Raw genomic sequence first — 15,973 nt, 5'->3', positions numbered from 1 at the left:
AATTCCCTTGGTTTGGGCAGCTTATAAAACAAGTACTTATAATAATATACTAGACCAGTTGTAAGTTTCTCTTGTATTATGGAATGAATAGCTGAAATGCCACTGGCAAAAAGAACAAATGATGGGAGGAATGCAGAACAATGCAAATAATCACCAACAGTCACAAGGATCTGGGTGTAATGCATTGTTTTTTACTCACCACACCATCCCAGTTTCGACCCAGTAATATGCAAATCAGTCTGGAACCTGATCCTCATGGTAATAGTCCAGCCCGAACTGCCAAGCTAGGTCCTCCATGGACCAGAAACAAGCATTCTGGGTAGAATCCCTCATCAGCCAGGCTAGGTTGAATCCAGTGAAGCAGTGAGCACAGGACCCACATCTGGACTGACCCGTCCCACTTAGGGCAACAAAGGCAAACAGCATTCTTGCTATGGCACCGGATTCAACTAGCCTGGCTGATGAGTTGTGATACCCCAAAAACAGTCGCAGGATGACTGTCTCCGGTCCAGGGAGGACTTGACCTAGCAGTTCGGGCTGGATTGTTCCCATTGGGAGCAGGGTCAAGACTGATTTACCTACAGCTGGATCTAAACTAGGATGGTGTAGCAAGCAAATATATGATGGATTTAGCCCAGATCTGTGAATGTAGTTGAATGTTTGATTTGTTCAGCATTCCGTCTATCATCTGTTCTTTTTTAAATGCTACTGGGGCAGATAAATTGTATTACTGTGTAAAGACAGGTCAGATTCCATCCTTGCACAACACTGAGAAGAAAATTGCATTTTGCTGAAGTTAGCAGTGTGTAATAAATCTGGGCTCATACCATAAACTGAAAAGATAGGATGATGAAAGTGTTTCTCTTTAGCACAAGGGGGTTGAGGTATACATTATATTTTTTCAGCTGTAGACAAGGAGATTTGAATTATTGTAATTTTAATGCACTTATATAGTGCTTAGTATAGGTAATGTGTTGGACTTCAGTGGGGTTAGAGTTACTATTCTCACTCCAGTTTAAGCAACAATAGGGTATTGGTTGCACTTCGGAGAGGTTATATATACTATTCCCACTCCAGTCAAATTAACAGTTGGACAAATTGAACTTTAAAAGAATTAAATATAAGGGAAAAAGGTCAAATTATTTATGACAATTTTAGTACATACTAAAGCATAATAAATAATAGTACATAGAAAATATTAATACTATATTACCAAAAATCTAAAGAAATATACAATTTCAATTTGTAAAAAAACAAATTAATTAAAAAAAAAATATATATATGCATTTAAATGAACAAGATTAATTTATAAATATTTAGAAAAATAGGAGGAAATGTGCAGCACACCCTTATAATTGTAAACACGGCCAATGTAAAGGCCTTATGCCCATGAAATCAGTTTTTCATGTAATCATCTCCTTTAGCACCAATTTTTCTTTTTCATAATCAATAAGCTCAAACAAAGAAGCAGAGTCCACATCAATTGGTATCTTCAAATGGTGTTTTTCTTTTATTATTCTTTTTTCTTATTTTCTTGTGGCATTCAATCCAGACAAAAACTTCCAATTTAGAAAAAACTGCCAATGTTTCGTCTACCCATAGACTTTGTCAAGGCTGGAATGTAATACATAAAACAATTTAGGTGATACAGAATCAAACAAGAGTAATTTCACATGAAGTTCAATCAAAATTGTTTGAAGAAGCAGAATTCAATTATCACTTAAGATAAAAAGTCAAGGAAAAGGTCCTAAAGGAATATCATCATACTTAGTATTTAGGCTTGTGCAAGAGAAGAAAACCCAGGTACAGAAGTGAATCATACCAGTATATATTGTTTGAGCTTATTGATTATGAAAAAGAAAAAATTGGTGCTAAAGGAGATGAGTACATGAAAAACTGATTTCATGGGTATAAGGCATTTACATTGGCCGTGTTTACAATTATAAAGATGTGCTGCACATTTTCACCTATCTTTCTAAAAATTTGTGTATGCAACATTTTTGTAGCAACGATTGGTAGTTTTTGGGTAGTAGGTAACAGGAGGCCTATAATAGCACCCTGATAAAATTGATCTATTTGTATTGACAAGAATTTCTTGTGTTCACACTGCAATTTGTCTTGTTGATGTGCGATTCCATCTCTTATCTCTGTGTAAGGGAACACAACTACCTCTTCTGTTACTTAATATAATTTATAAATATGTCACAATTAAATAATTAACATTATTAATATTCAATTACATGATTAACAATATAAAATACTTGCCAATAAATTACATTTAATTATAAATCAATAACCATTCCTCCCTAAAACCCTACAAATAATATAATTATAGCATATATTAAAATTAATAAATACATTTTAAAACATAATTAACAATAAACAATTAACAAAATAAATAATAAATCAGATGATTAATTAGAATACCACCAGTACATTTAAAATAATGATAATTTAATTAACATTACCATTGTATTCCCCTACAAATCCAACAACCAAATAGTAAACTTAAAATGAAGAATTACATTTAAAATTAAATTACTAAAACACTTAAAATTGCAAACTATATTAAAAAATAATAATAACAAATATATTCTAACAATGTTCCCATCTCAAATGAATATATTATCTAAAAAACACATTAAATTAATTTAAAGATTATATTTTCTTCAACTATATTAATGAAAACTGTATTAAAAACAACACTGTCTTGGTAAACGATATTTCTTAACAAAAAACTTGACCAACGGTCCGATAAGCATTGCGGTCGTGACCGCAGCGGTGTTATTTTCCGCTCACGACTTTTCTGCTGGTTGCAGTCTGCCCACTTGCCTGGCAGGCAGAGCTGGACCACTACAATTGTTGCGGATCAGGGCCAAACACTTCCAGCACGATTATGATGCCAGCGGTAGCCAGCCTTTCCACTGCGGTGAAACCGCCATGGAAAGGGTGGCGGAGACATGTTACGGGGGGCCATTGCGGGCCCCCAATGTGTTAGGGGATGTGGGTGCCCATGGTAACCCCCTAGATTTCCCTGTGCCAGATGGCATGCACTGTACCATGCAGTCCAGGGAGATGCAGGACGTGATCCTTTTAACTTTGCGATGTTGCTGCTGGCAGCAGCTACCGCTGCAATGTTAATCGCTAGAACCCGACCGCCGCGGTGGGATTTTGACTGCAGAGTATCCTAATTGGAACGGCAGTTATGCCGCGGTCATTGTGGGTGGTGTTTTCCCGCTATCATAGCGATCGGGGAGGTTTCCTGACCGCCATCGTAATCAGTCCCTATATTCTGTATCATGAAATTTTAGTAATCCTATTTTTCTTTATGATATTTCTTTATCACAATATTTTAAACTCAATGTTTTGTCCCAATGCCATGTGCATACGTATTACTAGTTTATGCGTTGGCAGATCATTTTGTTAGCCCTTTATTGTTAACATGGGTATTAGTTACACATTTATCATTCTGTGCTGTTTCACACGAAGGTGACACTTAGGCTAATCCTTTCAATTTTTTTGCATTATGTTCTTGGGACCACTTGAGCATAACCCTCGTCAGATGGGTTTCTATACTTATTAAGATTCATTGTAAGGCCAAGTTAAGATTTTCTTTTTTTAATCAGGGACTAATGGTAGAGAATGGCTTCAGAAAAAGAAGTCCTCATTGATCTGACCTTGTGCTATTCCTGTTTGTTAATATCTGAGCTTTCTGATCATGTGGCCAGCGGAAGAACCTTGAAAGAAACATACAGTAACTCATGGCGAGTCTCTAAAGCTGTTGTATCAGTGGTCATTGAAGGTACCCAAAAGTAAGCCTATTGATGCATGTCCATGTCAAGATGAGCCACAGAGTATTAAACATAAACCTCCAGCAATCACATTGAGTTCCTAATATCTCTGTATTGCTGACAACACACAACATGCTTCCAGATATACATCTATAAATGGTTAGTAGTACAAGGCATTCACGTTTAATGTATGAAACTTCAAACAAAGTCAGAATTGCCCATATCTCGATTTAAAATTTACAGCCCTGAATGAAATCAGTGGTTCTATTTACATACATCAATATATTGTTGATTACTCCATTATGGATTCAGATGACAGTGGTCCAACATCAGTGATTTAATGCCCATTGAATATAATATTCTTATCCGATGTATAACCCATCATCATCACATTTTGGCAGAAGACACCCTAGGGAACAAAATCCTTCTTGGATGATGACTCATTGCTTCTCCCACCTCTGCCTCCTGCTCACTACCTCAACTTCTGCCCAGGGCCAGACTAGGAACCCAAAGCAGCAATTTCAATGTTGATATACGACCCCCCCTGTTGCTTTGGTTACTGGGGGCCAATATAGTAGAACTGTTGCAAAACCGGCCCTCACTACAAAAACAGCCCCCACAGCTACAAAAATCAGCCCCCACCATTCTAGTCTCCTGGGTAAATGCCTGATGCCGTTATTGCCAGTCCAACCCTGCTACTGCCCCACCATTCTGCTCAATCACTGCTGTCCCTGTGCCTTGTTGCCTTTTGACTGACCCCTCCGCTATGCGTATGCCATCTCTCTTCAGTGACCCATGTCTCCTTTCCTTGCCTGCTGAGACTGGTTGTGGGCTCTGGAAATGTAACTGTTTAAGGAATAACTTTTCATGACCAGCATTAGACTTGTCCTTGACACTTCCCTTAAGCTAATTCTCAGACCAATATACTTTATATGGCAACCTGTCATTGAGTATAATTCGCCATAAATGGTGGTAGACCGGTCACTCCAAATTGGTCATCTCAACTGCCACCATTTATGGTGAAATGACAGCCTTGACGGCAGAGCCAGTGAAATCTACCATTAGTAAGGAAGCATTTTTCCATCTAAAATGGGCCAGGGAGCACAGAGAGTCACTCTTCTAAATAAAGTCCAGAGGTTCTAAGGTCCAGATTTGCAAACACTTTGCAATAGGTTTGCATTAAGTTTTTGACGTAGACTGGACACAAAGTGTTATGTTGGTTGCAATACAACACCAATCAAGGGGGCCGATTCACAAAAGTAAACTGAGATGAAAGTCTAACTTTACGCATTTTGGTATTCATAAAGGTCATTTACTACTCGTAAATGCCCTTTGTGAATACCAAAAGTTGAACTTTACTGCTTACGGTATTCACAAAGGGCATTTACGAGCGAAAGCTGTAAAGTTGTAAAGTTATACTTTCATCTTATTTTACCTTTGTGAATTGGGCCCAAGATTTGTTGCTGGATTGTACCCAAAGTAATACAAAGCAGTGCAACATGCTGCCTTGCTTTACTTTACATCAAAGAGGTGTTGCATGGGTCATGCATGGCTATTCCGGTGCATCCACCCATGGATTTTTAAATAAATCCATATCCACAAAGACTTGCAGACATGGATTTGCACCAACATACTACACCTCCCTCAGGCTGGAGTAACTATGAGATATACAACTATTTTGCCTTGTTCTTTTTCCTTTTTCCATGAGTTGTGCATTCTGCAGCACACATACATGGGGTAAATTGCCTTTTAGCATACTTTTTGTGCAGGAAAAGATCCTCTTCATGCAGTGATGCTGGAACGATTTTCAGAGCGGGGGTGCTGCCATCGATGTTACATAATTTAAGTCATAAGGACCTTAAAATCTCTGGATGCCTCTCAAAGAATAAGTGTAGCAAAGGAGCCATGGCCATTCAGTAGGAGAGAGTAATAAGGATGTGTACATGGCCAGTGGTGCATCTTGGATTGCATTGTCTCAAATATATTACCAAAGTAAGATGAGGTAGAGCATTGGCATTAACAGCACGGTTTCCATTGAGATTACCACAACATTTGCACAGACTTGCATTTTTATTGGCAACATTATATAGGCTAATACAATGCTTCCCCTGGCAGAGGGGAAGACTCCTTCGTGCATCGCTTTAAAGACTATGAGTCTTATTCTTTTTATCCAGAATTTGATAACGTTTTCACAATGACTGTGAGTTCAATTTTTTTTATTATTCTTCATTAATTTCTTTGTATTTCTTTTGTTGTATAACTCATTGTTTTCACGGTTATAACCAAAGCATATGTATCCTCGTAATCTCAATGATGCCAAAACAATTTCGTTTTTCCCAATGCATTTCGGGCTTTCTGGCAGCCCTTCGTCAGGGGGTTACTCTACAAGTAAAGAAAGTGAACATCCGTCAATGGTGATGTGCTGAACAGTTAAAGAGGCACGATGCAAAGTTAGTGGGTGATTTTACGGAGCAGTATGCGGTGTTCATGCCTGTGTACAGCATGCTTCAAAAAGTCAGGTGTATTCAGGTGCATGTGAGTGAATAAATAATTTAAATAATGCGCTAAACCCTCGTATACCGTTTTAATGTAGGTGGTGTTACAAACCGCATGATTGCTAGTGCTCGGTTCTGCTAACAGTGTGAGGCAAATGGTGACACCAACTCAACCACACGGGTGGATATAGTGTACTCACAGGAAATATTCAAAGCATTGTAAAGCCTGGAATGAAAGACGAAATGTCAGCGTTCTAATCACTGACCGTACGTTGTGGTTAAAAAATAAATAAACCGGTCCTCGAGCGAGGTACTTACTCGGGTTAGGGTGGTTCTGCAACGTGTCAGGGCTTCTGTCTGACTTGTGTTGTGGTGTGCGATGCCCAAGTGAAACGAAGTGTGTAACCGACGCGTTGGGGATCAAACACTAAAAAAGGACTGGACGGCAGTTGGTGTTTGTGGTCGCCATGCTGGAATGGGGTGTAAAACCAGAGGAGATAATCTATAGTGCCGGAAGTGTGTGTAAGTAAACAGTGCTGGTGAAAGATTACCAGTGAGAATAAGATAAACAACATTGCAATCAAAATATACATGGACTATTTTTAAAGATAACATAGGAATTCCATCCTATCATTCAACCTGTTCGGTTGCATCGTGGCCATGTGCCGGATCCAATAGTTCTCTCGTTTATTATATAGGGCCTAAGCGATAGATAATATTTGCTGTTACAGAAAATGTTTATCATGGGCGCATCACAAAGTGTCTTTATAGTATTAAAATCTTTGTTTCCATTGCACTTCTGAATACATACAAAAAATATGTTTTATTTGTGATTTCTAAACTGTTAATAAATGTTGAAATATTTGTACAGTTCATCTACAGGCAATACAATGTTGTTGTGTGATGGAAAATATAGACACCCCACAGCCTTTTATTTCATACTCCCTGAATGCCAGCAACATGGCCCCATAGTTCAGATAGTTCACTCTATCATATCATCCCACTTTGCTGTCAGAGAAGAAAACGAATCACCAATATCCATTTTAAAAGAGTAGGCAGCAATTTGTCAGACATGCCTGACACTAAACATCTGTCTTTGAAGACACAGCAAACATCACAAGATATAAACAAAATGTTAAGGTATCTTTTTAGCTCAATCAACCTCTGAGCTCAAGCATTTTTATTTTAGGGAGTTATAGTGCCCCAAACATCCCTTCTTCCAGTGCCTGTGTCTTTTAGTACATTTATTAAGAAATCAAGCACTTTGGGGCCGATTCTGAAGTCTTTCCGAAAGCGTTCCTACCGAATCGGTTCCGGAATGCTCTCCGGATGACTCGGATCGGGGGAGTCCGACTCAGCGATTTTGATGTACCCGGATGCTTCCGGATACGATTTCGCTGGACTACCATTGACTTCAACGCGAGCCTGAATTCAAAACAAGAACAAGGGCTCCCATTGGAGAAAGGGGTTGCTGAGGAAAACCTCACACCCTGTTTGGGCACCCCATGGTGCCTGCCACACTGTGCATGGTTGGGAAGAGGAGACCTATGGGTACCCCCACAGGCCTGAATCAGAGGGCCCCGGGTGAAGGAGGGTCTACTATGGGCCCCCAAAGATAGATTCCGGCAGCTGATTCATCCAGAAGAAACTAAATCGGAACGGCTGCCCAAAACGGTCATCGTACTCGCTCTCTCGGAAACCAAGTCCATAGATCTGTACGGTTTGGCTCCTAAAGACGCAACCTGTGAGAATGACATTCGTAACAGATTCAGACAGCCCTACCGGTTTGCGGGCATTGTAATCAGGTGTTGAGAACTGTTTACAATTCGGTCGATATCCAGGGTTCCGGATCGGATTTGGCAAACCCAAATCCAATTCAGGGCCATTCCGAAAGACATCGGAATTGACCCCATAGAGTCTATTAATTTTGGGGATTTTTGCAAAGTGTCAATTAAGTTGTTAGACCCAATGGCAGAAATGTAAAATTGTTTACATGGCGCTTTTTCTCTTTGTTTGGATTCCAAAGCTTCTTCACCTGTCACTTTTTGCCCATCATTAGCTGCAGACAGTCTAAGGGTCCACTTTACAATCCTTGTGGCTAATTCTTTGGCCGGGGAGGTTTTGTTAGCTCATCTTCAGGGTCGGTCTATCAGTGGAGTAGGTACTTCTTTGGCAAATCTCAAGGGTGCTTCAATTAAGGAAATGTGTATGCTGCTAATATAGTCTTTCCTGCTCACATTTTTGATGTGCAGAAAGCTCAGTGGTAGCTGGCAGGTCAAAGGGATGGTAGGGGGGTCGGAGTAACTAAATATATTTAGAAAACATTTCTTACCTCTTCACGACTGCCTCCATTTCTCCTCCATCACAGGGTTCTCTGTCTCCCCTCCATCTTCCTCTTTTGCAGATGAATTCCGGAAGCACACAGACTCCCCTGAGTCAATCACAACATTGCAATTCAGTGTTGTGATTGGTCTGAGTGTTGTGGTTCGGTGCTTAGATGGAGTCAGGGAGCCTGGGCATGTTCTCCACCAAGGCTGTGTAAAACAGCCTGGAGGAGAACATGCTAAGTGCGCATGACTGTTTAGCAAGACCAAGACAGCCGACCAAGCAATCATGCAGCCTTAAGTGCGTAACCCAGCCCCATAGCATGGAAAAAAATTATAATTACTATGTTACCATCATTTTATTTTTATTTGTTCCTGCTCTGAGAGCAGTGGGGTGACGCTCATCCGCCTTAGCGGGTGAGCTAACCCTGTGAAAGCTACAAGTAGGTGATATATTTTTATTAGTTCTTAAAACTATTAGCACCTGCACATCCTTAGTGATTGTAATTTCTGTATGATGTTATAGTATTTAATATTACACTGGGTGCAGCTGTACATAGGGGCTAATTACAATGTCGGAGAGCGTTGCAGGATTGGAACTGACCAACCTCTGGCGCGATCACAGACTCCCTGGTGCACTTGCAGACTCACATTCCTCTATGGGAGCTCGTGCTGCGGTTGGAAACCGGTTGCAGCACAAGTTCCCATAGAGAAATGGGAGGCTGCGGAGACATGCTAGGGGCCCCCAAAGTAGTTTTCTGACAGGCTTTGCATGCGGAAAGTCCAACATGAAGAGCCTGCAGGAAACCAACATCCTAATACCCACGGTTGAAACACCATTCATAGGAAATTATGTGCGGCCTCTGGCTGTCTGACTGGCTCCTTGAGCCCGACAGAAGCCAGTCGGTTTGACCTGCCGGTTCCAGAACCGACAGCCTAATGGAATAAGGCTGTTGGATTTGAAACCCCCTGACCTGCAGTTGGAGGCTTTCCGACCAACATCCAAACCAGCACCTAAGTGTGTGATGGCATTTGTTCTTCCTAGTTCTGTGAACTGCCTCATAAACGGGCTTGGGTGCATCCTTATCTGGATAGCAGTGGAAGGAGAAAAATGGAAAAGGAGGTAATTACCCCATTACTAAATCTTCAATACTTTGAATCCTACTCCTGCTCGTCACAAGTTCCCACCCATCCCACTCAGGAGAATGAGGCGACCATGGTGAGTGTTTCCTTTTCTTATAACTTGTATAGTACAGGCAGATGTTAAGCTGAGACCTCCTTTTGGACTGTCGTGAAGGGGAGGAGCATGTGTTAATCACCAGGGACATTTTGTTTGAACTTTAAGTATGTTTTTCTTTGTAGTTGGATGTGAGAACTACATCTGTGTCATAAGGTAAGACTCACTCAATTTGGTCTGTAATGAAGAAGACTCGGATTTGGAGTGATGAAGACTATTAGTAAGTAACCGGATCAGCTAGTGCAGTCTCAGTGAGTGCTCCCATGGGTACAGCCAGAATCTTTTCCAGTGGCAGCTCTTTCCCTGGTAGGCATGCCCTCCCATTTCTCATGTCTACAGCACCAGTGTGCTCCTCTAGCCCAGCATGCAGAACACAGCTCTACCCCACATGGGAGGGATGAAGCCACCACTGTGGTTTTGTCATTTAGTGTCAGCTAATGATTCCCCTGACTGCTATATCTCAGGGTGGGGAGCTCTGTATAGAGCCATAGAGTATCTATGAGTGGTGGTTCTGCCTCGCACCAATCACTGTAGTGAAAACTCAAGGTGTGGCTTCCTACTTATTATCAAACTATTTTACATAGATCACCACAGGAGTGGCCGCATGGTAATGAGTAAATATGCTGTGTCATGACTGACATGTTAAACTTGCAATAATTGTAATGTTGGTGGGTCAAATATGAAAGACATTTAAGCAACCATTGGCTTGGGAGGCTGAGCTTGCTCTTACCTCTATATCTGTATTGTATTCATGGTACAGGTTTTTTGACACAGTTGAATGTTAATTTTTATCCTAGTCAAATTAACCATTTATATAACCATTTAGAAACTATTTCCCCACAACTGCTTTAGAATACTTCTTTACAATAGTTATTGATAGAATAATTAAACTGACCTGTATTGTTGGAGATAGTCCCGTCAGCACAGGGTGAACACTGGTAGCAGCAGGTAGGGAGTCCAGCAATGGCTGATATCCTCTCTCCTGGAAGGCAGCTTCTACTGCAGTCAGACGTAGGGGCCTGAGAGAAAAAGAACGAGAGCGAACAACAAATAGAGAGAAATAGAGGGAGAAATAGAGAATGAGGAGACAACTGAGAAAGAGGGGGAATCAAGTCTGTTCATCTGACATGTGCTACTACATATGCTTCTTCTCCTCGAGTACCTCCACAGAACTAAGCATATAGATGGTCTCCTATTAACTTTAAATGGATTTTGTGTTTAGGTAAACATGTATTATTCCCCCTTAAGTACCCATGGGTCTATCTAGATGCAACTTTTTTTCTTGTAACCTAGTGATTTGGCTAGGTTTTGGCAGCTGCAGAGTGCTAGCACAAGGTCCGTTCTACAGGATGACTTCTTATTCTATGACATCCAGTAATATGGGAGGTTGTTTGAACAAAATGGAATGCCCATTTTTTTGCATCAGATTACAGACAGGTCTATGCTGTTGATGCCTTAGCATGCATAGTCCTTTGTGGTTGCTCAAGAGTGACATTGCTAGGTTGATTTGCACTTATTATGAAAGGCTTGGACCACAATGCTGGTGCAGGAATACTGATGTAGGAGTCTTGCATCACCTGAGACTGGAAGCTTAGACTTTCAAATAGCAGAATTGGTATGGAAGTGAGCAGAGAAGTAAAGTGTAACATGAGGCGATAGGTGCAATTCACAGCTTCTCTAAGTAGAAAATTGTTACAATCCATAAGAAATTCTAGGTAGCCATATGGTAGATTATAAGATGAAGGTTTAGTAGGCTTAGCTAAAGGCTATTAGTATGGTAAGTACGTAAGAGAGAGCCCCACCAAGAGCAGGATCCCTGCTGCTCAGCCCACATGCTCCAACTGTCTCTCTGTCAACCAAACCAGGCACTCCATCATTCCACTACATCATCAAACATTCCAACTTTCCACACACATCCCATTCATACTTGCTGTGCAGCAAGGCACAGGTAACTTAGGGAAAGGATGCAAACAAAAAATCCAGGTCACAACACATCATATTCCCATAGGGAAAACAATTCATGATATTACAACATAGTACAATGGAAATACACACCAGTAGGAGGCGTATTACTTATTGGCGTTGTTTGCAACCAATGTACCTATGAAAAGGTGTGCCGGACACAAACAATGCCAATGCGCCCGATTACGGTGAGAGCGCTGCCCTGGGGGCAGCCACAAACCTGCACTGTACTGGGGCAGCGAATTGATGTGAAAAAACGGAGCAGCCGCTTCATGTTTTCACAGTGCAGGCAGCAACTAGCTGCACTTTTAAAGGAGATTAGAGATTCCCTTGCAGGTGGGTGCAGTCAGTGACTGTACCCACCTGCAAGGGGATGTCTGGGGGCTCCATGGGACCCCCTTTACACCCTGCAGAGGGCTGCTCTCAGGGGGAGCACTGACAGTGCACCACCTTTTAAATGGCGTCAAAGGGATTCCCTCATTTGCATAGGGCACCCCCCTATGTAAATGAGGGAACACCCTCTCTTGATAGCGCTGGTGCTTTAAATGCACCAGTGCTATCGGCATTATAGAAGGGGATGCAGAAGCATCTGCGCCCCCTTCTATAATACCAAAGTGCCCCGGTAGCAAACATCCGTTGTGCCCCCTGGGCACCCTATGTAATACGGCCCTTGATATCAGAAGCACGAAAGAATCATATACAACCTAAAACTAACTAGTTGCAAATTGAAAGGACTCAGGTTAGGAGAATAGCAAAGCAGTTCCAAGATATCAAATACATTAAAATTACACCATTGTAATATTATGCAGGACTGAGGGAATTAAGGAAACCTCAGAGTTATACAACCGCACCAGCTAGAGCACACGACCCTACAACTCAACCCTAAGGTACACAACCCTATAATGTACATACTCTACTGTACGGCTGACGGGACCTATCATCTCAGGCAAAGCACACTCTACTGTACACATGTCAGGAACTACCATCTCAGGCAAAGCACACTCTACTGTACACAGGCACACACACTCAGGTGAGCAGATAAATAATAAAAGGCTTGTGCTTCCACACACTGCCTTCAGTCATTTGAGATGGTTTCAAAGCGCAGAGCTTGATAAAAAATTAATTGTCAAAAAGTAGTCACAAACTGGTAGCTTCATGAATAGATTTTACCAGCAGCACATTGTTGCTTGTACAAACATTTGTCAGCAGACCTGACAAACATGTGAAGAACGCAAAGAAATAAATGTAGCCACTTGGTCTTGCTGATCCATAAACTGATCCTGTAACTTCTTGTGCCTCCAGACTTAGTGACATCTGCTTAATCACACATCAAAGAAAGCAGGCAAATTACATCAGTACCTGGATGTAAGGAAGGTCAAATTCCCAGGCAGGTTGTCCATATGATAAAGGACACAGGTGGGGCTTATCAGGACATTTCTTTCCTTCAAGCTTAAGTTTTCTTTTAACTTCAAATTTCCTCAACTAGTTCAAATACTGTGTCTTTCACAACATGTAGGTTTTTTGTCCAAATCATTGCCATTATTACCATACATAAGAAAGTCCAGGTATCCATGTAGCATATTATAAGAAGAGGGTTTATTAAGCTTAGTTACAAGTTATTGGGATGGTAAGTAAGTAAGAAATAGCCCCACCAGAAGCATCATCACTGCTGCCCAGCCCACATACTCTAACTGTCTCTCTGGCAACCTTACCAGGCACTCCAGCATTCCACACATCACAATCATACTGCCTGAGCAGCAAAGAACAGATAACTAAGGGAAAAGATGCAAAGTAACAATACAGGTCACAACAAAAATAAAACTGAGTGGCCTGTCTTTCAAATCTACCTTTCTAGTCAGACTCTGAGCTCATACATGCAGTGTGAGTGACACCACAGATGTTGCAATACAAGGAATTACCTTGTCCTGGGATCATGGGACATTTTGAAAATATCTCTCAGAAAGCAGGCACACCTGTGTGATCTCAGATGTTTTCTGGTGAAGTATGTTGCAAGGAAGTGGATTATTTGGGGTCGGCTATCACTCACCTCTCAGAATAATATCAATTTGAGAGTGCGAACCCCATAGTCACTAAATTAATTTGTGCTCAGCACCCTCGAAGCTATGGAACATAGCAGGCAGGCTTAACTTAGAGAATGTGTAAAGTATTAGCACCAAAATAGTAATGAAGTCAAAACACCAAACAATAATAATACAAAACCCAACTAGAAAAAATAGATATAATTTCATAAGAAATTCACACCAAAAGACCCTTGTGTATACCTCTGGCCTGCCACATTACTGAGCATTTGTTGCATGTGTAACCTATTATTTGGTGTATCATTTTCTTTTGTACCAGCTTAATATCTATGATTCGATTTCCAGCGATCTCATACCCTAGCGGGTCTTGTTTGCGCTATATAAAACTCTTCTAATAAATAAATAAAAAATATCTATATGATGTCATCATACTGTTCCAGACGCATAATTTCATTAGACAGATTAAATTATTGTTCATATTGCAGAAAGGCTTGTGTTTGTAGTGTAGAGTCAAATCTGTATTCTGCATCTGTTGCTGTGAGTAAGGTAGCCCATTGTATCCAACATAGGTACAATGATTTTGCATCTGGAATGCTTGCTCATTTGTCGGCCTCTAAGGTCGGCACTGAGGTTATGATAATAATTTGTTTTCCCTGAGCCAATGTTCTCTCCCTCACCACAGCGATCTGTTCCGCTGTCAGTATTTTTTTGTGGGTGCCAAACGCATTTCAGTATTAGTATATACATACATTTTAAATGCAATCAGTACAGTGTCACCTTCATTGAATGTTATGTATGTGTACCCTGATGTCCATGCAACTACATGGATCACCAGGTTTGTTGTGTTCACATGTGCATGTAAAATGTCAGAAGCTAGCATGGCAGCTTGTACTTAACATAATATGTGTGTGTGTTCAGCGGTCCTGCGTGCATTTGGAAAATCTGGAGGTATAGGGACGTAGAATGGTTAAAATTATTCCTCATTATCTGGAATGTAAGTTCTGTCAAAATGTTAGAATCCTAATGTGGATTGAAACCTTTTCAACATTGCTGGAGGCTGTAGAAGAACATACTTCTCTAAGAAGTGCATTGCTAGGCTCTTGCCCACACTTAACAACTCGTATCCCAGAAACAGGTCAATGAGGTGGGCAATTTTGAATTTTAAAGTAGTTACATTTATATCCCATGTGAGCAAATTCCAGAATGATGTGATCTACTCTAGTCAAGTGTACAGACGGGTCAGCATCCATCAAGTATATGTCATCAACCTAGGACAATGCCAGATGCTCCAACGTTTCTAGATGTTCTGTTAGTGTGACTGAGAACAGTCTGGGGCTATCATAAGAACTGTTATTTAGAACCTAGCATGGAAATGCGGTCAAATATCTTGTATTTTTCAAGTAATATTTTGTTCATTAGTGCCGCACTGTGTGCGTTTTGTAGTACGAATGTGCGAGTAGCTGGGTTTAGGTTCTGTATCCTAAAACCTGATATTAGTGATCCAGCTTTATAAAAGGAAATAATGTATTATTCATAGGAGAGGTGCAAATTTCTGTTACACCTTGGTATTCAAGTTGTTCTAGAATTTCCCTAACTCATTTTTAATGGGGTATTGTTTTGGGGTAGTCCTCACTAGAATGTCATGATAAGTAGAACTGTCCTCCCACCCAACATAGTTGGAGTATAATACAGGAGCAAGTGCTAACACCCACTCCTTCACTTATTAATGCTTAACTGATTCTGGAACGAGGTCAGAAAAAGCAAGCAAAATACTTTCTCTCTGCTGGGGCAATCCTTTACAAAAACAAGTGGGAATCTTTTCGACAGGAGAATATTGTAATCATATGTTAAATCCTGCCAAAAGAGACTATTATTGTTCCTAGGTAAGTCCCCCTCCAATTAAAGTTGATTTTTGTATAAACGATGTGGGATGCTACCTTAGTATCGGTGTCTCCACAAGGATATATTCACTAAGCGCTACTCCCAACAGACAATCCATTAGGTTCTGGTGAACTATCTTGACTTCTGCTATGCTGTCCAGCATGGTCACTGTTCACTCCCCTGTCAAGATGTTGTGCCTTCAATATCTGCAGCATGCCGTACCTTAAGTCCAGCTACCTTCTTC

General features: G+C 40.8%; 1 protein-coding gene across 1 annotated transcript in view; it reads right to left on the bottom strand.

The window, feature by feature from the left end:
- LOC147684546 (extracellular calcium-sensing receptor-like) overlaps positions 1–15,973 on the bottom strand; it is a 42,454-nt gene that overhangs the window by 2,167 nt on the left and 24,314 nt on the right. Inside the window, exon 4 of the mRNA XM_086939706.1 lies at positions 10,743–10,866. Coding sequence (XP_086795832.1) covers positions 10,743–10,866 — 124 coding nt within the window. The remainder of the gene's footprint in view (positions 1–10,742; positions 10,867–15,973) is intronic.

The sequence above is a fragment of the Lissotriton vulgaris genome, chromosome 10 (genome assembly GCF_964263255.1).
Source record: "Lissotriton vulgaris chromosome 10, aLisVul1.2, whole genome shotgun sequence".
Lineage (NCBI taxonomy): Eukaryota > Metazoa > Chordata > Amphibia > Caudata > Salamandridae > Lissotriton > Lissotriton vulgaris.
This window is presented reverse-complemented; position numbering and strand designations above follow the sequence as displayed.